Consider the following 24,852-nt stretch of genomic DNA (forward strand, 5'->3'; position numbering starts at 1 on the left):
GTTTTACATTTGAGAGGAAAAAAGACACCTTAAAAACGTTTATTTTAGCCCCAAATTTGATGACTTGCCCTCATGTGACCCAGATTATACAAAAACGGAAACATTTCAACTTTCTTAAAATGTTTTTGTGCAGCTGATGCACATTTTTGTTGAGTGTTTGACTAATTAAAATATAGTTTTCATTCACATTTTGTATACCACTGATGATGTATAGACACTAATTATGAGTTAATACAGTGAAATGCCTGAATGTAAACAGTATATAAGGGTTAAAGGATGGGTTAATTTAAAAGAAAACAACAGTCAGGTGTCCAAATGTACACTGAAAGAGATTTTCCTTGCTGTTATCATTCCTACTGTTCATACTAACTATTAAAAGATCCACTTTGAATGTGCTTTCAATGTAAGTGATGTCCACACAGTTATTAAAGAGTTGATGTGAAGCTTATATGAGGCTTAAGCAGTCTGTGTTAGTCATATCAAGTGGATATCTGACACATTTTAAAATCAAATTCCTACTTTGTGTTCCCCCTGTTGAGCTGTGGTGGAAGTATAGTAACAAAAAGAGGGACTTTGACACTAAAAAGACTCTAACGATGAAATATATCTACTTGATTTGACTCATTTGGATGGCTGAAGCTTCGCATTAGTGCCATCACTTGCATTATGAGGGCATTATTGAAGGGCTCTTCTTTGTATAGGATGAATAATTACAATTATTTACATTAATTACATTAAGATTTAGTGTCTGGGTACCTTGAATATCTGTACAAAAATGAATTGCAACCCATCAAATAGCTTGTTTTTTTGTTTATTTCACATACAAAACACGGATATTATAAATGTGACACATTAAAATAAAAAAGGCGGACAAAACCAAACAAACACCCCAGTACCTCAAACTCTCTCTATGGTTTAGCAGCTTTTAATGTGTATCAAAATCATCATGCTGTGTCATGAGATCAAGCTCTTCTGCACACGCTGTGGTTTATGTGGGCTCTTCAAGTTAAGTTAAAATTAGCCTTGCTAACACAATAAGAGCTGCTACTGCCTGACTGTACAATGAGTTTATATTTTAAACAGAAAGAAAATGACTGACTCACTGACCAGCTGATATTTGCATCCATAGAGTCCTAAAGCTAATATGACTAAAATGCAAAAGAGGAATTTGCATAATGTGGTTTCATTCATGCTTTTTACAGCCCTACTTATATTATAAAAGTAATAATTTACGTTTCAGGATGTCATTTGCAAATATCTATTGATGCACATACTTTCCATTTCTGTATGCTCACTTTCTCAATGTATTAGCAAATGTGTAAACTGCCATTATCTGAAATACATTGAACAGTTTTATCTTCAGTACCTTACTTTATCTTGAGTTTTTTACTGTTGCAATGACCCAGTTTTCTCAAGAATCAATAAAAGTTTCTCTTGTATTCTGTGGCTGATGTTATAGCCCTGAGGTTTATTTCACAAAGAGTGGATGTGGCAACACTGCATCAACCAGCACTGTGGTTGTTCAGATCTATTTATTCAAGTTAGCTCGCACAGCCAACTGTCAGCTGTTGCTTAACTTGTTACGGTTTTATTCATCTGTCGATCTGAACAGTTTTCCCTCACAGGAATTGTTTTGATCCAGTTTTTAATGGGTTTTTTTTGTTTGTTTTTTTTTAGGAAAAAGGATGCCGATGTGCAAATGTTGACTGTGAAGTTTCCTCTGTGAAGAAGTGTCTCCAGACTGGGACATGTTATCTCTCAGAGCCAGGCCTCCTCTGTCCTGACACAGGGAGTTTTACAGCCGAGATCCTGATTGTCTACCTCAATACACGTGGAGTCCGCTCCTACTGTTCTACCTCTTTGGACCTCTGCTACTTTTTTTTTTTTTTTCCTACCTCAGCACACATGTTTAGTTGCACGTAGCTGTTATCAGCCAGCTTGGAAAGCCTAACAGATCCTTCAGTTTGTCAGCAAGCTCTCAGGTGTCAGTCATCCGGTGTCAGCGTAACACAGTTGACTGGGTTTCTTCCTGCTTTTTTATCCTCCCGTAATCGCTCTCCGACCTCGCACAGCCCCTGCTGGGGAGGAGCCACCCGAAGCCGCCATGTCGCACGGAGGTTTGTGATGTCCGAGCCCTGCAACGGACTGACACCAGGAGAAGGAACGGGACAGGGGCAGGGTCAAAGAGACACTCCTCGATTTTTGGTTGGCTGTGAAGATGATGAGCAGCACTTGGGCCAAACGGAGGCAAGCATGAAGAACGAGATGTTTCGAGAAGAGGAGTTGGAAGATGACGATGATGAGTCGGTGAGTAACAGGTGCACGCACAGTTGAAGTAAAAGCTTTCCTATAATTAATAAAGTATAATGAGGTGTGCCTTGTTGCTTCAGGTGTTTTTATAAGCAAAATAAATGATAAAATAGCATAAACACAAGCTGAAACTACAGTCTGTGTACAGTATGGTTAATGTCCGTGGTATTAATAATGCCACTAACAGCACATTTACAGTGGCAAAACATGATTTAATTTTGGAACAGGAGGTCAGAGCATTTCCCTTTTTTGGGCAGTAGGAAACTAACAGGCCTGGAAATTTTAAAGAGGAAAGTTTTGTTTGGAATTGAACGGTGGAAAAAGAAATAGAGACAGAAATATACAACGACTGGTGTGTGAACAATGCAGCAGATAAACAACTGTAAGGCCTCTGGTCTGTTGTGTAGTCCTGTAACTATAAAAGGACTTCATGATAGTGCTGTGTTAGCTGCTTGTTTACTAGCTATTGTTTTAATAGCTCTCTGGCTTCTGTTTCTATATCTGTTGCTCAAGGTTGGGGTTCAGTCCATTGCTGATATTTTTTAACAGGTCTGTGCCACAACTTCAGTGACCAGATTAATGAAATAACCAGTTAACACAAAACTATCATGTAACTCTAATACAGTTATTCATCATATCAAATACATAGATGATGACTTTAAGAGGTTTTTAAATATATTTTTGAGACGTGAAAATATCACCCTTCTTGCAAGTAACTGAATCAATGGTCTATTATTAGTCCACACACAGGCTCGTGGCCCTTTGAGGCTGCAGAGCTCATTACATACAAGAAACTAGATTTTTTTTTAAGAGATGAAAGATGACAGGCAAACTGCTATTTTTAGGTCCTTACCAGTCGTAGAAAAATGATTCAGAGTTTGTGCTGGGGAAAGGCCATGCTCTTCTTAATTTTTATAGTAATAAAAAAGGGGTTATCTGCTTACAGTGGTCATTTTAGGACAACTGAGGCTTAGCTTGTCAGGCTCGGCTCTACATTATCAGACTTTCTGCAGCTTTAAGCAGACTGCCACAGATAGATGCAGCTGTACTCTGAGCTTTGATAGCTTTCAGCTTAAAGTGACTATAATCAGTAGTTTTACATTGATAATGGATCAGATTATCATCTGTAATATGTAAGGGATCACTATGTAGTGAAAACCCCACCGAGAATTATCACCCACTCCTGTATTTCCCTCCAGCTCTCTGGAGCTTTTTAGTGTCTTTTGTCTGTGTTTTTAGTTTTAGGCCTGCAGCACTGCTGTTTTAGTTCACTCTTCATTGCTGCCATCAGCAGCAGGCAGCTGTTTATTGCACAAAAACCTCCAAAAAATGTTTTACCCCCGTATATGCTACCTGGGGCAAGCTATCAAACGGCAGACATGCAAAGTTAGCTCGTAAACAAAGTGGACGGTGGTCATAAACTTTCCTCCTGAACGAGGCAACAGATTCCTCTGTGAGGTCTGTGGCTGGATCCACGTTGACTGAGACAAAGATTTGGACTTTTACATGCAGTAAATTGAAAAGCATCGTCACTTGAGTGCTCAGCTGAAACAACAAACTGCAGTCTTAATGTTTTGTCACCTTGAGTTGTGAATGTAAATTTAACAGTTTTGAAAATAGTATGTAAATGTGGGTTTTTGGTGGTCGAGTTTGGGTGAGAAAACAATTCATGAGATTGAAAGGCATGGAATAAATTTTGTTTCAAAGCAATGAACAGTCAATCATATTTTAGTCCACATTGACTGCTGTTGACTTTACGAGAAAATACATGTAACCAGCTGTAAAATACTGCAAAAGCTTGTTTTTTCTAAGTGTCAAAAATAACCCAGTTATTGCATGTTTGAATCAGAGTTGATGTCTAATTGCTATCATTCAGTATGTTAATGACACATATTTAGCTTGTTAGTGTGCTTTGTCAGCATTAATCTCAAATTATCGCTGAAGCATTAAAGTTAATAACCATAACCATCAGTCTCTGTCAGCACATGGACATTACACTGTGCAGCCACTTGCACATTTCTGGCATGTCGATACGCTCCTCTCACTTGTCATCTCCCTCCATCCCTCTCTTCACTGTCCTAATCCTCCCTGTCCTCCCCACCAGCCATCGGAGCGACAGATTGTGGTCGGCATATGCGCCATGATGAAGAAGTCAAATTCCAAGCCCATGACTCAGATCCTGGAGCGGCTTTGTAAGTTTGACTACATCACCGTGGTCATCTTCCCGGAGGAGGTGATCCTGGAGGAGCCGGTGGAAAAATGGCCTCTCTGCGACTGCCTCATCTCCTTCCACTCCAAAGGTGAACATTTACAGACGTTAAGAGCATCCTATCAAACGAGCGGAAACAGTAACTGGGAGGTTGAGGGGGAAAATGTGGCCTAAAATTTACTACACCAGAAAGATCCAACTTCCATATATGGAAAGGTTGTTGCTCATCCTTCACAGACGTTCACATGAAGCTTTGATGCATTACAATCACATCTTATTTTCCCATGAATTCACTTGATACCTGAATGTTTCTCACCACACGAAAAAAAAAACCTGCTTGATCTCCCTTCAGCAGTAAATCTAGGAATAGTAAATTACCTTTAACACTGTGTAGGAGAAACAAAGACAATAATAATTAATAACTTTACTCATATTGCAGCTTTTTAAAATCAGAGTTTACAAAGTGCTTTGACAGACAAAGCACAGACATACAACACAGAGAGCAGTCACAAGGCTAACATTAACGAGAAGAAAGTCGAAGACAATGAAACACAATAAGAAGTTCCTAAAAAGACAACAGTGAACAATCGATGTCATATAAAAGCAAGTCTGTATAAATGAGTTTTAAAAAGTGATTTAAAAGAAGTTGCCGATTCTGCAAGCCTCATTTCCTCAGGTAGGTCGCTCCGAAGCCGACAGGCCCTGATGGCAAAAGCGTAAGTAGGGTTGCAACTAATATATATGATAATTGTTCATTAATCTGTCTATTATTTACTTGATTTATTAGTTGTTTGGTCTATAGAATATCAGAAAAATGTGAAAAATGTCGATCACCGTTTTCCAAAGCCCAAGATGCAACCTAAAATGTTTTATTGTGTATCTTGACCAATAGTCTTTAATACAAATATGTTCAGTTTAATATCTTAGAAGATAAAAGAAACCAAAAAATATTCACATTTAAGCAGCCTGAACCAGAGAATAAGGTCATTTTTTCTCTATTATGAAAACAGTTGGCAATTAATTTTTGACTTATCAGTACAGCTCTAAACAGAAGTGAAATGATGTTTTCCTGCCACAGTTACTGGTTCAGTTTACCCCCTGAAATTAAATTGCTGTTTTTATGCTTCATCTGTTATGCAAATTTAATATTCAGTATTATCTTTCAGAGAAAATATCAGTGCCCTAAAAGTTAAACAATGTCAGGCTGTCTAGCAGCAACAGTCTGAAGGATTGTCTGTATGGGAAACAATGAGAACTGTGTCATTGGAAATAATCTATTAAAAGCTGGTAGTTAACCTCACAGCTGATCCTGTCTGGTTTACAGAGGCATATCTAGACTAATGAGACCAACACACCTTTCCAAATACATGTAGTCTATCTCTGATTATACTCATGAACACATGTTGCTTCACCCGCATCAAATATTAGCATCAGTTTGTTTTTATCACTGACATTAAAGCAGCTGTGTATAAAAAGGCGTGCGTGTGTGCGTGTGTGCGTGTGTGCGTGTGTGCGTGTGTGCGTGTGTGCGTGTGTGCGTGTGTGTGTGTGTGTGTGTGTGTGTGTGTGTGTGTGTGTGTGTGTGTGAGATTTGATCACATGGGACACATGGGGATTTTCCAATCTATTTTTGATAAAAGATGCTTGTTGCTCAGACCATGGGAATATGTGAGTCTCGTGTTTTTGTTTATACAAAAGCAGGAAAACAAACCCCCTAAAATATTTCCTTCAGGTCTGGATGTTTATAGGACCAACATGGTCAGAATTGAAAACAATGGCCTGGAGGGTTTTTGTGCTTTTTTCATGTATGAAATGCACTTATGTGTCAATACCTCTGCTAGTATTTAGCTAAATGTAGTGGAGTATATTAAGCAACGTACTGCACATATGTGGTGATCTGAACCTGTATAACTATATATATATATATATATATATATATATATATATATATATATATATATATATATATATATATATATATATATATATATATGTATATGTATATATATATATATATATATATATATATATATACATATATATATATATATATATATATATATATATATATATATATAATTCATACCTTGTTGTTACAGTATGTCTGCTCTCAAATGTGAAATAAAATATATTTCATTTAGATTTTCTATCAAAGATGTTTTTTAGGAATGACCTAGACAAAATTGTGTGTTTTAGAAACATTGGTCACATTTAAACACGTTCATGCATTTACCAATACAAATAACATATTACTCTCCTTTGTCCCATAAACCGAGGTGGATGCTCAGTTCAGACACAACTTCAAATTCGTTGGTAATTACTACTTATAAGCCACATTTTATTTACAATTTAAATGTTTTCAGGTTTCCCTTTGGACAAAGCTGTGGAGTATGCAAAACTCAGGAATCCACTGCTCATCAACGACCTCAACATGCAGTATTTCATACAGGACAGGTACGTTTTAAGTAGTAAAGCATGCACATTGACATTTATAGTCTGTAAAGGGCAACATAACATAAAAGCAAAGCCCCTGCATCAGTACATTTTTTTACCTGATGGTCTGTCAGTTTTGAATTTCACAGATTTTTTTCCCCAAACATACAGTACTTATTGTTATTGTTGTGTCTTATCAGTAAATAAGACACAATAAGTCGTACATTTACGAGAAAAAAACTTGAAAAAAAGATGTTTTATTCTGCCAAGCATTCACATACACTCACTTCTGTTCTACCATCAGTTTATTTCTCATAAATTTGAAGGAGTAGAAGGAAGTGAGTATATGTGGATGTGCAGTGATTGACGTGTGATCAGAAAAGTGAAGAGTAATGAATGTGTGGCTTCCTGTGTTTCTATTTTATAACCTATGTAACTATGGATGTTTATAACACTTGGTGACACAAGTATCTCCTTATCGCTAAACCCAACTGAAAAGTACAATTTGATCAGTTCTTCGGCAGACATGATGCACGACAAGCGATGTATCAGTGTTGCTAAGTGAGGCAATGTGACTGCTTGGCAGAAAAAAAACACCTTTTTCAACTTTCTTCTTAGAAATTTGCAACTTTATAATATTAGAGAATTTCTAACTTTGTTTTTTAATCACAAATTTGTGACTTTATAATGTCGGAGAATATCAGATTTTTTTTTCTCGCAAATTCACAACATTAATTTTTTTCTCAAAATATTAATTTCCTCCCCCAGGTCAGTTTTTTTTCTTCTTTTTTTCGTATATGGCCCTAATACGCCATCATAGCTATTTTAGCTTTATCTTTTTAGAACTTTTTAAATCAGGCAAGCATTCCCAAATGAGATTGACATAATTGTTTTTGTCACATACCTTTTTATATTGTGCCTTATTCCTGTCCAACCTGAGTAACACACACACACACACACACACACACACACACACACACACACACACACACACACGCACACACGCACACACACACACACACAATGTCTCTCTTAGTTGGGAGTTATTTACATTATAACTGTTGTTTGTTTCCCTATCAGGAGGGAAGTGTACCGTATCCTACAGGAAGAGGGCATTGACCTACCTCGTTATGCTGTGTTAAACCGAGACCCCGACAAACCTGAAGGTGAAAAAAGAATTGTTTGTTTTTGCATTTAAAAAATATGCATGAACCATCTGCTTTATGGTAACAAACTCAAACAAAACCATGAAAGTTTTATGAGACGATACCTCTGTGACATATGGCAGCATACAGGGTCAGTCACCTTGTCAGTCAGTCAAGATGATTAATCAGCGTTTAGCACAAAAACCAGAAACTCAAGTTTAATTTTTTCAACTTTTCCCGTCATGCTCTGTAAAAACAAAGTATGAGGGGAAAAGTCAAAACTGCATCAAGCTGAGAATGTTAAATTTTGTGCTTTCTCTCAGATTCAGACACCAAGGGGATCAGTTTGATTATGTGGCCCTTTTGTTAATGTTGAGTGTTACCATGCAATTTATTCATTATTTAAGATCCCCTCCAGATATTTGAGACCTACAAACTTACTTCACTGGGAATAATAATTTGTGTCTGATGTGTTTCTACACTAAAAAGTTATTTTTCTTCTAAATTCTTAATAAAATCATATCTCCTTTTCCCTCACTGAAAAATCCAGTGTCTGTGAATATGCAAATACTGCTCATTACAAAAGTTTAACTGCTGGATACAAGATGTTTCACTATAAAGTCTTTTCTCAGTGTTTGTGCACTGGGGGCTCAAAGTTTCCAAATCACTCTTCTGTAAGCTGCATACTGGGCTCCAAACTATCTGTGATGTTATAAATCATGCTCGTAGGAATACGTCTTAAAAAGAAATTTAAGGTGAGCTCAAAGAAGCTTTCTTTGGCAGATTAATGTGAAAAAAGCCTCAAACTGTGCACATAGATCATTCGTCACAGTGAAGTGACAAAAGACAAGAGAGATTCACTCGAGAATCCGTCTTTTCAGGCTTCAAGTTATGTGCTTGTGTATGAACCACCGGTGGTTGATTGACATATGGTTCATCCAAATCACCTGCCAGGTACTTTGTGAAAGCGCCTGCCCTTTTCCAAATACTTTCCAAGGACGACTTATCAGATGTTTCTGTGTGACAAACATCTGGCGCGTCAGGTCATCAAAGAAAGACTTGGTGTTGTGGTTAACCGACATTCAATGAAGTCTTATATTGATGTCTTTAAGTGTTCTGAGGTGAAGAATGAACCAGACCTGTCAGAGTGGTATTGACCAGTTTAATAGTTCAAATCATCAGGGAGACATGGGTCGATTTGTACATTCATGCAAAATGCATGCTTAGTTTTGCTTCTCCCTTGTCTCCAGCAACTGTGTTACTTTACCTTTTTTTATTTCCAGTGAAACAAATGTAAAAATAAAGACGTTTCCTTTCAGAGTGTAACCTGGTGGAGGCGGAGGACCATGTTGAGGTGAACGGGGAAGTGTTCCCTAAACCTTTTGTTGAGAAACCTGTGTGTGCTGAGGACCACAATGTGTACATCTATTACCCGACATCTGCTGGCGGAGGCAGCCAGAGACTCTTCAGAAAGGTAACTGCCTCTAAAGCAACTCGACAAAAAAAAGTCCAGACATCGGCAGATACTCTGATCCAAGGAAGCAGGAGTTCAGCAGTCTGCTTCTGAACACATTGACTTCTAATCTTTGCCTTTCATAAGCACGTACAAGATCAATGTGTTAAGCTACAGTACATAAAGATTTCCTTGTCAATAAATGGCTGTTATCATCACTTCTGTGAATAGTTAGGAATGTCTACAAGGGAAAAACGAGTCTATAGGCTTTTAAATGTAAACTGAAATCTGGCCATAACAGACTATACTGACTATAGTGTTTGATATTGATGCGTTGAAGGTCTTATTGGTTGTTTTTTTAATATATGCATCAGGACTTCCTAGAAAACTGCATTAATTACTCAGTGAATTACCCTAGTTATTCTTTGACTTCATTGACAAAACAGAAAATGTAATATTTTGATGTTATAAAAGGTCACACTAAGAGGACATTTGGCTTTTACCGCCTTGGTAATTGGACAGTCACTTTATCTTTGCAGCTACTTAAAAAAAAGACACAAAGTACTTTAAGCATGGCATAAAGGTTGGTTAATGAGGGGCAATAAAATCTTAATTTACATGTTTGGTCCTGAACTCTTTTTTAAATATCCTTCTTTTTCTCTTCTGTCTTTGCTGTAGATTGGAAGTCGGAGCAGTGTGTACTCCCCAGAAAGCAGCGTACGAAAGACTGGATCCTACATCTACGAGGAGTTCATGCCCACAGATGGTACAGATGTGAAGGTACTGCTCTTATTGTTATTGTATGGATGTATACCTGCTTTATATTGATTCTATCACCAGTGGCTTTTATTGATGAATTATGCATTAACTGTGTTTGTGTCGACATCCCAGGTTTACACTGTGGGTCCAGACTACGCTCATGCAGAGGCACGGAAGTCTCCTGCGCTGGACGGGAAGGTAGAGAGAGATAGCGAAGGGAAGGAGATCCGATACCCTGTCATGCTCACCGCCATGGAGAAACTAGTGGCCCGTAAGGTCTGCATGGCCTTCAAGGTAAACCTCAGTCACTAAACTAAACTGGAACCACTTTAGCTGCCATGTAGCAGGCTGATAGGACAGTACACACAGGAGTCTAGTTTGAGATTGTCAACATACATGCATTCTTTTAAAAAATGCACTTTTTTATCAGCTTATAGTTTTCCTCTTGTCCTCTTTTATTGCTTCCTTTGCCATTAGTGTTCAAAAATTGCTCTGGGTACTGTTTATATGTTCAGTAATCAATTTCAGACTAATGCAAACATTGCATTAACTTGTGTTTAGCTGCATGACAGTAAGACTATGTGTTATCAGCTCATTAAACCCATTTGACAGTAAGGAGAAAATATGTTTTAAACAGTTACGAGCCCTCAGTAACTGAACTCCAAATGTGGATAAGCTTTTGATATTTCCCTTACAAATTAAATACAGTATCTCTTTACACATGTATATCTGCTGAAAAGGATTTGCCAAAAGCATTTTACAGCTCACCACCAGAATTATTCATAACTCACTGCTCAAACCAATATTATACAATCCTGTAATTAGCAAACATTAAGACATTGGATAACTCAGTAAATTACAGAAACCACATAGGACTCAAAACAAACAAGTAAAGGCGACTACATTGCGAGTCACAATAAATCTAATTGTATGTTCTTTGTAGTACAAATCCACCTCTTCACATCAGGACTTTGTGTGCAACACAGTATTCTCAAAGTAAAGATAATGACGCAAATGGGAAATTTTCCTTCAACAAATATTTCTAGTTACGTTGTAATCCTGATAAGCATAAACCTTTTATCCAACTGCTGTTAAGATATGTTATATTACTAGAAGAAATGCATTACTATCATAATTGCTGCTAAAATAATCTATTATCTCTTGTGTGTCACTGTTATCTCTGTGTGTCTCAGAATAGAGCACGATGACGTCCACAAACAAGATAACATACAAACATGGGACAGAAAATCAAACAGACAATCTTTTCATTGATTTTTATGCATCATTTGAGTCTTTAAAATGATTTGATTACAGCTGCGTGTGTGTTTACTTTGATGAATATAAGCTTCATGTCAAAACGTTAGCTGTTGGATCTTATCATAAGGTCAAACTATACAGTACAGTAACTGCTCTTCAGATTGGCAGAGTTCTTTGTTTATAACCATCATGTTACCCCTGTCTAATAAAAACAGACTAACTGTGTCTTTTTCTCTAATTTCTTGTGTGTGACTTTAGCAAACAGTTTGTGGGTTTGACCTGCTCAGAGCCAACGGACACTCCTTCGTCTGTGACGTCAACGGCTTCAGTTTTGTCAAAAACTCCATGAAATATTACGATGACTGTGCCAAAGTCCTGGGGTAGGTGACCTCAGCTTCATATTCACATGCAGACAGCCAGAACAGTAAATATACATATACAGATACACAGTTTAAACATATTATGTAACACTGAAAATAATGAACTCCAGAGTAAAGACACACCAAAATATCAAATACCTTCAAGACCTGTTCTGTGTTTTGTCCTATCTTAAATGTTTTTTTCTGTATAGAAAGTTTTTTTGTTCCATAAAGTCAATTATACGTTTGTGCCTTTACCAGGAACATGGTGATGAGAGAGTTAGCCCCACAGTTTCACATCCCCTGGTCCATCCCGATGGAAGCTGAAGATATCCCCATTGTCCCGACAACCTCAGGAACCATGTACGTACTGAAAAACTAAGTATTGGTTATATGGTGTCTGGTTCCTGAGCAGAATGTAAAAGACAATTTTGGTGCTTTGCTACTTGAGCATATGATATGACGTAATATGATAAGCTCAAATACATACTGTGCGCCATTGTGAACTATATCCTCATAGTTTTCAAAGGTACTTTTCTTGAATTCAACGCTACCAAAATCTTAATTAAGTTTAAAAAAAAAAAGATGTTAAATTCACAAGTTAATTATTTCACCAGTATTTATTTGCTTAACATCGTTATGAATGAGTAATTAAAAAAAGATTGCCTGACCACGCTCCAGAAAAAATCAGGGAAAAACCCTTCCCGCATTAACACACATTAACACAGGATCACATACCGACTGACCTCCTCACACACTCAGAGACTCAGTCATGAGATCTGAAGTCTCATCTATCTGACATTAAGAGTGTCAAACTTAATCCCAGATAGATGAAACTTAAGATCTGATGACCGAGCATTACTTTTTCAGTGTCAGTTAAAGTCTTAGTGCTGGTTTATCGAGGTAGGTTGGAGAAATAACTGCGTATCTGCCTTTTATATCCTCTCTGTTGCTTACTCAGGATGGAGCTGCGCTGTGTTATCGCCATCATCCGCCATGGAGACCGCACACCAAAGCAAAAGATGAAGATGGAAGTCCGACATCCTCTGTAAGGATTCTTTCTCTCAGCATATCCTTCAAATAGTTGGGTTGTTGTGAATTTTTTCTTTTAGCTGAAGCAAAACAAAAGATATCAGTATACAGTTTAGCTTATCATACAAACTACTGCATAAGGAGCCAGATGTGATGTGACATGTGAGGATACATTTATTTTAACTCTTGTTGAAATGCCCAAAACTGAAGGACTAAGCATCCCTCTATTGCTTCTATACTTATAAATGTTTCCATCTAGTGAGTCTACTTCACAGAACATTTCAGGTTGTAACTGTATTACATGTCAGAATAAACTTCAGCCTGTCGCTCTTTACCTATTTTTAAATAAGTAATAAATCAAAATGTCAAAAGCATTTCACTTTAAATACTTTTTTTCCTTCAACCAATCTAATAGTTTCCTTTTCCTTTTTATTCTAACTTTTTAATCTGTTTTTCTTGCATAGATTCTTTGACTTGTTTGAGAAGTATGGAGGCTACAAATCAGGAAAACTAAAGCTGAAGAAGCCAAAACAGTTACAGGTGAGGTTGATGTTACTTTTCTATTAAATCACAATTTTAGGATTAATATCTCACACTTCCAATACTTCCAATTTAACACTTTTAATCATATTTAAATGTCTTTTTATTTTACCGTGTGTTGCTTTTATATTCTGTCTTGATGCATTTTGAATCACCTTGTTGTTGAAATATGCTATACTAATAAATTTGCTATGCCTTGCTTGTTTTTCCCCAAACATCCTCTCTTTCTTCTGCAACCTTAATTAATGTTTTGTTGCAGATGATGACTAAATCTTTTTTAAGAATAATGAAGGGTTTCAGAGAGGACAGTTTAATTCCCGCTTATCGAGCTTCTTAATTATTATGGATGACAAAGCATCGTCGTCTTGTTGTCTAAATACACTCACGCACACTGCATTCATCCTGTCGCCGTGTCATCTTCATTGTCTTGTCTTTCACGTGGTTTTCACTTCATGTTAATCAGAGCACTCTCCGTGTGTGTGTTTAGTCTGCATAGTGAAATTAAAGATAACAGTCAAATTAAGGGGTAACTTCCTCTGTGTTTGCAGGAAGTGCTGGATATCGCCCGCCTGCTGCTGGTCGAACTCGGCCAGCACAACGACTGTGAGATCGAGGAGAAGAAGTCTAAACTGGAGCAACTCAAGACTGTCCTGGAGATGTGAGTGATATCTTAAAAATCAATCAAACACTTGTCATCACTTATACAAACACACACCATCCACCGTCATCCTCTAGTTTCCAACCATCATCATTCATTCACCTTCAGTCATCCACTCTCATCTGTGACTCTAGCTTTCATTTTTCAACACTCCACAACGGTTCAGTCATCTTACTCACATGCACATACATGATTACCTTGAATCGCTCCCTCCCTCTTTTGTCTCTAACTCTTATCTTTTATATTTTCTTCCCTCTTCTGTCCCCTCTTTCTTCCTGCCCACCCATCCCTCCTTTTTCTCTCCAAAAGGGAATCCAGCTTAATTGAAACTCAGTACGCGCAGTCTCCCTTCTCCTATTAAAGGATGAGGTCCTTTCTGTAGTCTAGTTAGACCGTGTACAAAATATTAGGAACACATACTCTCTTTCTGACACAAGAGGTGAATATATATGAACGATAATGGTTGATGAACATGTATAAATAAGGCAAAGAATGCAGGTTAGATGCATTTGTGCAAGATTAGAAGTTTGAATTAATATTTTAAGAGTATTCCTAATGTTTTGTACACTGAGTGCACAAGTACCATTAATATCCATTCATTTTTAGCCATTAACACTGGACACATACACAGTTAAATGTCTTTGATGATTTCACTGTGTTTCTATGTGTACATCAGAGTGTGCTGTGCTACTTTTGTGTGCATGCCATCGTGATCACATATCAACTGGAATCTAAATCACCTAATGTCTTCCTTCCTCCTGCCCGCTGTCAGGATTTATTCTCATTTCAGTCATGTGCTGGGGATCTTATCCAGAGAAACTTGGAATGAGTACAGCCAAAAAAAAAAAAAAAAGAAAGAAAAATGTCTGGAAGTCCGAGATCAGATATCAGCTGTGTGTTTGACTTTTAAGTACCAGAACGGGATTAGAATTGGCATTGATTTTTTTAATGATCACATTACCCACATTCACATTGAAACACTGAAATCATTGGAGGTCCATCCATTGTACTTACTGATCCTCAGCTGCTTCAAAATACCTCCTGAGTGACTGAATTGTCATTAAACCCACCTGCTAATATTGTGTGTATGATCAGTGTGTCACATTAGACAAAGTCGTTGCCTTGCCCTTACTTATTGAGCTTCATTTTTATATGAATATGGAATGGAAGTCAGATGTGCGTTTGACAAAATGAGTCAAATACCTAAACAAAATTCTTGGAGATGGGATAAAATCTTTGTGTGTATGTATGTGTGCTCACTGTCCGTGTATATGTGCATATCAAAATTGGTTGTGTCTGCTTTGTGTTTGTGTGTTTGTTTGTTTGTTTGTTTGTTTGTGTGCGTGTGTGTGTGTGTGTGTTAATTCCCACCAGGTACGGCCATTTCTCAGGTATCAACAGGAAAGTCCAGCTGACCTACCTGCGTCACGGCCAACCTAAAGCCTCCAGTGAAGAAGAAGGTACAAACACACACAGAGTTGACGCAGTCGGTGCTTATTTCTACAGTAGTTTTTATCACATGCAAAATAATGTTTAAAGAGATGTCTAAAGTCATTGTAATCAAACTTAGTGCATGTGTTCGGATGCTAGGTCTAAGCTTCGCAACACAGGATATTTTGCCACTAGAGGGCGCTACAAATGTGAAAAGTTTATATACAAAATTCGGTTTGCATGCTGCAGGGTGATGACTCCGCCAATGCATAAAATTTCATAATGATGATTAAAGTGGGAAAAGTTTATTACAACAAATATACATTCTTAGACATTTCATTTTCCAAACTTAAAAGAATCAAAGTAAATAACCTGTATGTGTTACAGAGCTGATATTTTTCTAGCACATTCAAAATGTTGCCTCACTGCAACCTATAGTCAGTTCAGAGGTCTGTAACTCTGTGTTTGTCAAAATGTGAAAAAATCTATTAATTATATATCTACAAGTCGTATGCTACCAAAACAACAAACATTCTTCATTCCTTGGATACCAGATATCAAATGTTTCAAATACTGCTCAGATCAGTCCAGCTGTGAGTCCACAATGATATTCAACATGTTGTTATAATTTGTACTGCATGCATCCACAGCACTTCCTATTTTACCATGTGTTTGATCACACCAAAATATTTGACAATCCACTTGAAACTAGGAGAATGACATGTGATTTTTGTGAAGTACAAAATTATCCCAATTTTGCACAAGTGATGGCATTGCTTTAAGTTGTGACAAGGGTTGTGGATACCATTTCCCCCCCATTGGCAGAGTCAGTAAGTCACTGTCTCTGGGGGAAACAAAGATCACTGGTTCAAGTCCCTGGGTGTTCAATTCCAACTTGCCAACCATGTGACAATTTATGCATGTGGCACGTTTTCAAATTCTTCTGAAGGTCATGTTATGATGAAGATTGCCTTTTGTGCCTGGACCTGTTTATTGAGACTATAAATATATTTTTTGTTGTTATTGGCTAAATGAAATTGAAGACATAAATAAGTGTTGTGACACTCTGAGCCTCAGCAGTCACTAAAAATAAATTATTTAGTTTTTTGATGTCAAATTAAAGAAATTCTGGTATTTGCAGTGTTACATTTGTTTTATGCAGCTTCCCAGATTAAGGATTCATCATGTGGATGCACAAAATGTATTGATTATTGTTCACAGGCACAAATAAATCTGATAACATTTTTCATAAAACTTTCTGCTGTTGTTCAGACTCTAAGAAGGACAGCCCATCTCTGCTGCTGGTCCTGAAGTGGGGCGGAGAGCTAACACCTGCAGGCCGGGTTCAGGCTGAGGAGCTGGGCAGGGCCTTTCGCTGCATGTACCCTGGAGGTCAAGGTACTCGCCGGACACACACACACACACACACACACACACTAATTTTAGCGAACAGAGGTACTTCTGAAGGGTTCCTTCTACTTTGGGTCTGATGAAATATTGCAAGACTTGTTTTTGAACGGGTTTTGTCAAATTAATCAGTTGAATCTTCCTGTTTTGAAATCACACGTACCCTCAAAGGAGCAAACACACACACACACCTACTGAAACATACACACCTACCTATTTGCAAAAACTCACATAGACATCCACAAATGCACAAATATGATCAAAACAAAGAAAAGAAACTGTCGCTGTGTATGTCCTCACACATGCATCTTTCATTGCTTATAAAGCTTTATTTCAAGCCTTTCTTTTCAGTAACTGAAAGCACTACCATACTATACCATATCTAACATTGCATATACTGTCAAAGAAGGTGACAGCTGACATACACATGGAAAAAAATGAACTTTTGTGGCTTCATGATGAATTTTTGAACCTGTAGTGGTTCAACGTGCTGCAGTGATGGACAGATGTACCTCAGGGCCCTAAGACGTGGTGTTTGTTGGTTGTAGTGGTGCATGTTTCTGAAACAGGTTTGAAACTTTGAACAAATGAAAGACTGCACACACAACACCTTTTTAAAGGACCATTTCATCAGTTTCAACCTTATCTGTAGCTATTTGAATTAGGGATATAGTGTGAAAAACTACTGCAGTTGTTGCAGATGTTCTCTGTGTCTTAGGGCTGCAGCTGCAAAATCAGTTGATTTTCTGGCAACAGTGGCGTCATTTCACATCTACAGTGGTCGTGGTAGTCGGGGTCAGGGAAGGACTGCAAGCTATTTCAAAGGTGGAGACATTTTCTAGTCTCCAGGTGGTGTGCTCTAAATGCTGCTCAAAAACAAAATTTCCTTGTTCTTTTTTCTTATTGCAAGCAAGCTACATTTACAACAGTGAAAATGGTATTGCATAATATGAGTGCAGAGGACGTTAAGTATGAAGATACATTTACACTTTTTTTTTTTTTTTTTTTAATTCAGGCAAGAGTATATGACCAAAGAAAGTGGTGAAAGGCCAAGGTTGCGGCTGCATTAGCTGTGTAAGAGGAAGAAGCTCGTACCCAATGCATGTTGGCACTGCCGCCACAGCCTTACAAACAGGATAACTGAGCTTTCTTGGTCAATACATCACGCCACACACACACACTGAGGAATATATTGCTTAAATTGACTACATTTACAATCATCACTAATTAGACATCCATATGAATCCTGGCAAAATGTTCCTTTAACCCTCTTCTCTTAACCAGTTTAATACGCAGTCTTTAGGTGGACACACTTTCATTCCAGTGACACTTTGGTGACTCTGTCTCTCCACTTATCTTGCAGAGCTTTTAACCAAGCAGTTTTTCTGTGCTCATAAATTACATTTTTACAAGCTTTCCTCGTTACTGCTTTATGTTTTATAGTGCATGCAAACCTGAAGCAGAACTGAAAGTAGACGCAATCTGTCCGCTTTGTTGCTTTGCTTTTGAAAAGAAGGCTGTTTCCTCATCCCAGCCGTTGTTTTCATTCCTCTTTGTGTCCACCACAAGTTTTGTCTATTAACTCTGCTCTTCTTTTCTTACCTGTTGTTGCACTGTGTAAACTACTAGCCGGTAACCGCCGGTCCCTTGGCTGTGAGTCCCCTATTGACTTTGGTAAGAGAAGGGTTTCCTGGACACTCTCCACTTCTCTCTCTCATTCTGCGCATTTGTCACTCCATCCACTAACCGTACTCTGATCTCTCATCTCATCGTGATTTTGTTTCATTTCACCCGGAGACGAGTGTCCCACATTGAGATTGCTGTGGATTGTTTGTGCCGTCGTTGATGTGAAACCAAGGTGATCCATCACAGCAAAAGTTGTTTGGTCATTTGCTGTTACGCAACCAGACCGCTAAAGTGACTGCAGTCATGGTGTTGTAAGCTAATGCGGATCATCTCACACTAATCCTACTGCATAGTTTCCCCCATGAGTTTTTGAGCTGGTGCTGTTTTATAAAGTCCACTTTAACCTGAACCAGAGCCTAGAACAGGGGTAAGTTCTCAACAGGTCCCTCATATAACCCAAGATAGATACTAGTATAACATCCTGCTATCTGGCTATACAATAAAGAAAAATGCATGAAGCAGCAGTGTGATTTGATCTGTAGCGTTGGTATGCATCCTACGGAGCCCCCCCATTGGGTCACCTGAGAGGGGAAAAAAAAGATCCATGTCATATCTGTTTTTCTAAATTAGAAATCTTTGCACACAGTTTATAAACCATGCTTTTGGATTCATAATCCATGTCCTGAAATTATGAATTCATGCCCAGAGGTTTGTAAACTGCCCTACAATTTAAAAAATATTTTTGAATATTATAATATTATTATTTATAATGGTATTATATGTTTGTATATAAATAATTTAAATATTTCTTAGTTTTCTTCACCCTGTTTGACGCTTCATTGCTGGATAAGCAGTTGAAATGTAAATGGAAGTTTCTCACTTTTTTGTGAGTTTGGATTGAAGCCAGTCTCAAACTGAAATGCTTTTCAATTGCCTATCCAGGGGTGCAATTTACAAATCCATTTGCATGGATTGGTTATTCAAGGGTAAAACCGTGCAAACAGACTTCTTAACTGAGAGTACAGATTTACACATGGATCTTTTTTCTTTTTTTTCTCAGCTGACCCCAAATGGACTCTGTAGCATCCACCTAATAAAATTACATTAATTTCCATATGTGAAGCATGTTAAAAGACTTTTTCTCTCTCCTAGTAGGTAATCAGAAGTATTTGATCTCATCTCCGCGGGAGCTGTCTCCAGTAATTTTGGGGTTTACTTAACATCTGTTCACTTCACTTTCACTTCATTTTCTTTTTAGCATAAACTACATCATTAAATTATTAAGTGAAATGAGCCATGTGAAAAGTGTACAAAGCATTTTGAACACTGTTTGATTATGAGGATCTTGCATTTGAACTGAAAGTGACGTTGTACCCGCACAGGTGATGTGTGCCTATTTTTAATGGAAATCCGTGGTCTTTTGGGTACAATCAACTTTTCTTTCAACTACCTCCCTGACTCAGCCGTTTCTATAAAGAGAATATTGTAATATATTTTAATGTTTTTTTTTAAACTAATATGTAAACTGTGATGCTTTATTCTTTTTACGATGCTCAAGGTGACTACGCTGGCTTTCCTGGTTGTGGCCTCCTGCGCCTGCACAGCACTTACCGTCATGACCTAAAGATCTACGCCTCAGACGAAGGCAGGGTGCAGATGACAGCCGCTGCTTTTGCCAAGGTAACTGTCCCTGTATCTGGAGGACTGGACTTTATGTATAAATTGTGTTACTAACCCATTCAAGTGAGAGTATCGAACAGATCTCAGGACCACGATTATGATTAGTATATCCTTTCAAAAACTTGAGATCCACTTGCTTCTACTCCATATCTAATGGATGGATTAGTCAGAAAGTAAATGCTGAGATTTTATGAAGTCATGTAATTTTATGAAGCTGTCTATCCAGACCAAGAAAAGAAAAAATGATTGTGAGGGAAAAGGTTTAGATCTCAAGTTTTCTGAGTGGAAAATGAATCACTTAAACTGATTAGATCTAGTTTAAACGGTATGTATTATATTTCTCTCTAAACACTGAGTAGAATTGTCAAAATGATGACTTCACTTCACATACTGTGGTTTCTCTGCAGGGACTGCTGGCTCTCGAAGGGGAACTGACTCCAATCCTGGTCCAGATGGTGAAGAGTGCAAACATGAATGGACTGCTGGACAGTGACAGTGACTCTCTGACCGACTGCCAACAGAAGGTGAAGGCCAGACTGCATGATATCATGCAGAAGGACCAGGAGTTTACACAGGAGGACTATCAGAAGGTAAACGTGAGATGCTGAAATGAACATATAAAAATGACTTGATTTGATCTGGTGCTTTGTGCAATATCATGTTTGCCATTATGTTCTATTTGAATAGTTGGACGTGCTTCTTCAAGTCTCTATTGCTGAAATATTCCAACTTATCCAAAGTATTGTTAAAATATTATCATGTAAAAACTGCTCTTGTATTTACTAGTGATAAAATGTACCCAAGTCCTTCCTGACTACAGTCTTTCACATAATGGAATAGAGAACATGTTTATGTATTTCCTTCTCTGTCCACTGCGTCACAGTTGGCCCCCACTGGCAGCCCATCGCTGGTGAACTCCATGAACATCCTACAGAACCCCGTCAAGACCTGTGACAAAGTGTACGCACTCATTCAAAACCTCAACGCACAAATCCGAAAGAGACTGGAGGACCCCAAGTCTTCAGGTACACAATGCTAACATGCTGATGGTTCAAACTAATTAATCAGAACAGAGTGGGCTTATTGGGAGGGGGGCCTTTTAAAGAGACAGGAGCTAAAACGGTCTGTTTCAGGCAGAGGCTGAACTGAGAGTCAGTATAAGATAAATAAGTATTTTTTAAAAATGTGATTCATGCAAAGCAGCACTAGTAGAGTCCCAGAATAAAAATAAAGAACTGGAAATGAGCTTAATAGGTTCCCTTAAAGATATTTCAGTAGTAGTAGACGGACCAACAGACAGATTGACGTTGCCATCCCCAGAGCACTGCTGCTAGCGTTGTGAAAACACTTGGATTTGAAGGACAAATGATCAAAATGTTAAAGAAGAAATATTTTGTTTGGTCTGTGGGATTTTATCTTTATGTATCAGACTGTTGAGGGAAAGGTTAACACATGTCCATGTAGTAAAGCTTCAAGTAGATTTACTTGTTTGTTCATTTCGTGAATGTTAAACATTACATTCTGCTTTTTCCCAGATCTGCAGCTCTACCACAGTGAGACGTTGGAACTAATGTTGCAGCGCTGGTCCAAACTGGAAAGAGATTTCCGTAATAAGAATGGCCGCTACGACATCAGCAAGATCCCAGATATCTATGATTGTATCAAATATGACACACAGCACAATGCCTCGCTTGGTCTGGAGGAAACGCTGGAGCTGTTCAGACTGTCACGAGCCCTGGCTGACATCATCATACCACAGGTTAGCTTTGTAGCCCATTTCAGGTTCTCTCAGGCTGTCTAGTGCAGTCATTGACGCAGAAGATACAGTGCTTGGACTAGACATGAATTGATCAGTTAATAATTATTTTGTAATATTGAATGTATTGCAAGAGTTGGTTTTATTCCAGACAGCCAAGTTCAGGGTGTTAAATTATGTACTGAAATCATCTAGAGCAGTAGGGAAATGTCATGGATTTTAACAAATGGGTTACATTAGAGAAAAGTACCAGAAGGCCTTTTACAAGTAATTTCAGACATTTATTCTATTAAATGGTTGCTGTAAAATCAGCAATTTTCCCTTTAGGCACAAAACAAAACTTTTTTCATCACATTGGGAAATTAAATTATTTGCTGACCTGGAAAATAGCAAAGTGGAGATTTCAGGTCATGCAAGTAGTATAAAATTATTTTGGAAAGTCACAGAAAAGAAAGACTTTAAAATTAAGATCACATTGCTTGAATTTATCAGTGATACTCTGTCACATGCCCAGTGTGTTTCCCTACTTTCTGCCCAAAAACAGGCTTGCATAAGGCTCCATCTCTCCAGGATAATGAATAAGGTGGTATTAATATTTTTCTTTGTTCTTCGATGCCATGTAGGAGTATGGCATCAGCAGAGCGGAAAAACTGGACATCGCTCAGGCGTACTGTGTTCCTCTGATGAAGAAAATCCAGCTGGACCTGCAGAGGACTCATGAGGATGAAGCCGTTAACAAGCTGCATCCCCTGTGAGAATACAAACCTGCACTGAAACACACACAAACATGTTTACATGTATATAGCCTACAGACATATACTGTAAACACAGTGTGTGTTTGTGTATATCATGAGAGTCACTGGTGCCGTGCCGACTGAAGCTTTGTGTCATTTCCTACCATCTGCTGTTTAGATATTCTCGAGGTGTGATGTCTCCCGGTCGTCATGTCCGCACACGTCTCTACTTCACCAGCGAGAGCCACGTTCACTCCCTGCTCAGTGTTTTCCGCTACGGAGGACTGCTGGATGTACGCTGTAGTTTTTATCATCTCTGACAGTTTTGCTTTCATCAAAGTGATAGTGTTCATTTTCTGTATATCTGCTGATGATAATTTAACTAAAACCAGATCCAAAAATGAAAGATTACTCCACATGTTGTAATAATTGCAAGAAGGTTCATTTTCCAGTCAGGATGAAAACACTTTCTCAAGTTGAAGTCACGTTGTCCAGACATTTTTCTTCTTTTAAAAAAACAAATCAATGTTTCCAAAAATAATGTAACTAGCTCATTAAAAGCCAATGAGATTTGCTCTTAATATGTTTCCCCATACATTTGTAATATCATTACATATACTAGAAAATAATCTTATCAATAATTTTGATTATTGATTTTTATTTATAAAATATGTAATATTCAGTAACTCATACCTTATGTCAAAGTTTATGGACATTCCTACGATAATGTTTCGGGGGAAAAGGGGAACGTCTGCTTTATTTGTTTTCATTTTATCAGATGTTTGTCTTGTTTTATGCGTGCATGTATTTATGTTTTTGTGTGTGTGCGTGAGTATCAGGAGGAGAAGGACCAGCAGTGGAAACAGGCCATGGACTACCTGAGTGCTGTGTCTGAACTCAATTACATGACGCAGATTGTCATCATGCTGTATGAAGACAACAATAAGGTCGGCCTGCTGGGAGCTGTGTCACTGTGTAGAGGAACAGAGAGAAGATAATGAATGATCTTCAGACGCTGTTACTTTCAGAGTTGTTCTCCTAATCTGTGTGTGTGTGTGTGTGTGTGTGTGTGTGTGTGTGGGTGTGGGTGTGGGTGTGGTGAACAGGATCCTTCTTCAGAGGAGCGTTTTCATGTGGAGCTCCACTTCAGTCCGGGAGTCAAAGGATGTGAAGATGAGGAAAATGTACCTCTCGGCTTCGGCTTCCGCCCAGCCTCCTCAGAGGTGTGTGTGTGTGTTACTTTTATGTGTCTTCCTTCAGACTTCAGACATAATATCATAACTTTCAATTTCATACTTCAATTCTCTTGCGTTTCATTGTTGTTTGATTGTCATGTGCCTTACATCATAAACGTCGTCATAAACTTTTATGTTGTGCTACACTTGCACATGGTATGCAAGTCATTATGTTGTGTTTGCATGTGTCTGTCTGTGTGTAGACACATTGTTTTAATTGCAGTAGCTCTGGAACAAAACATTAAAGAAATTTGACTCTTGAACCACATTACAGATTTGATCATTTATATGCAAAGGTGCTCTTTCCTTTTGCATATAAATGAGACTAGGGTAATTTTCTTGAAGACCGTTGTAGAAAAAGGTAATATAGTTCATAAAACTAGTCTTATGTCATCAATATGTTATGTTTAGTTCAAATCAGTGTATTATTGAGCAGTCTAGTTTGAGCATTTCTGTGGTCTGAGGAAAAGTTTATCTGCAGCTGTCAGTGATTTCCTTCATATGTTCTTTGTCCAATCAGAATCAAGACAAAAAGCCCAATCAGGGCAGTCTGGAGGACCTCTCCCAGGACCAAACAGACCAGGCACTTAATATCTCTGAGCCCATCAACATCCAACGGAGGTCACCCATGATCCGCAACCGCAAGACCGGCTCCATGGAGGTACCAGACTGTAGAGTCAGGGTTCTGCAATATGCAGATATGATACAATTTTATCATTTAAAGGGGACACATTATGCTTTTTGTATTTTTTTCAGTTATTTATATACTGTTATGATCTTTGATTTCCATTTTAAACATAGACAGATTTTCTAAAACTTGGGGTGAAT

At 38.0% G+C, this 24,852-nt stretch overlaps 1 protein-coding gene across 4 annotated transcripts in view; it reads left to right on the forward strand.

Moving 5' to 3' along the window:
• ppip5k1b (diphosphoinositol pentakisphosphate kinase 1b) overlaps nt 1–24,852 on the forward strand; it is a 55,384-nt gene that overhangs the window by 10,133 nt on the left and 20,399 nt on the right. For all 4 annotated transcript variants that reach the window (XM_053320042.1, XM_053320044.1, XM_053320043.1 and 1 more), the window contains exons 2-24: nt 1,678–2,307; nt 4,415–4,610; nt 6,883–6,973; nt 8,033–8,118; nt 9,417–9,571; nt 10,229–10,330; nt 10,442–10,603; nt 11,825–11,946; nt 12,187–12,288; nt 12,887–12,973; nt 13,422–13,497; nt 14,046–14,155; nt 15,530–15,615; nt 16,859–16,984; nt 20,178–20,299; nt 20,707–20,889; nt 21,183–21,324; nt 21,835–22,058; nt 22,679–22,806; nt 22,968–23,082; nt 23,629–23,736; nt 23,896–24,012; nt 24,545–24,685. In XM_053320042.1, coding sequence (XP_053176017.1) covers nt 2,125–2,307; nt 4,415–4,610; nt 6,883–6,973; nt 8,033–8,118; nt 9,417–9,571; nt 10,229–10,330; nt 10,442–10,603; nt 11,825–11,946; nt 12,187–12,288; nt 12,887–12,973; nt 13,422–13,497; nt 14,046–14,155; nt 15,530–15,615; nt 16,859–16,984; nt 20,178–20,299; nt 20,707–20,889; nt 21,183–21,324; nt 21,835–22,058; nt 22,679–22,806; nt 22,968–23,082; nt 23,629–23,736; nt 23,896–24,012; nt 24,545–24,685 — 2,964 coding nt within the window. In that variant the 5' untranslated portion in view covers nt 1,678–2,124. The remainder of the gene's footprint in view (nt 1–1,677; nt 2,308–4,414; nt 4,611–6,882; nt 6,974–8,032; nt 8,119–9,416; nt 9,572–10,228; nt 10,331–10,441; nt 10,604–11,824; nt 11,947–12,186; nt 12,289–12,886; nt 12,974–13,421; nt 13,498–14,045; nt 14,156–15,529; nt 15,616–16,858; nt 16,985–20,177; nt 20,300–20,706; nt 20,890–21,182; nt 21,325–21,834; nt 22,059–22,678; nt 22,807–22,967; nt 23,083–23,628; nt 23,737–23,895; nt 24,013–24,544; nt 24,686–24,852) is intronic.

This window comes from Scomber japonicus, chromosome 5, assembly GCF_027409825.1.
Source record: "Scomber japonicus isolate fScoJap1 chromosome 5, fScoJap1.pri, whole genome shotgun sequence".
Lineage (NCBI taxonomy): Eukaryota > Metazoa > Chordata > Actinopteri > Scombriformes > Scombridae > Scomber > Scomber japonicus.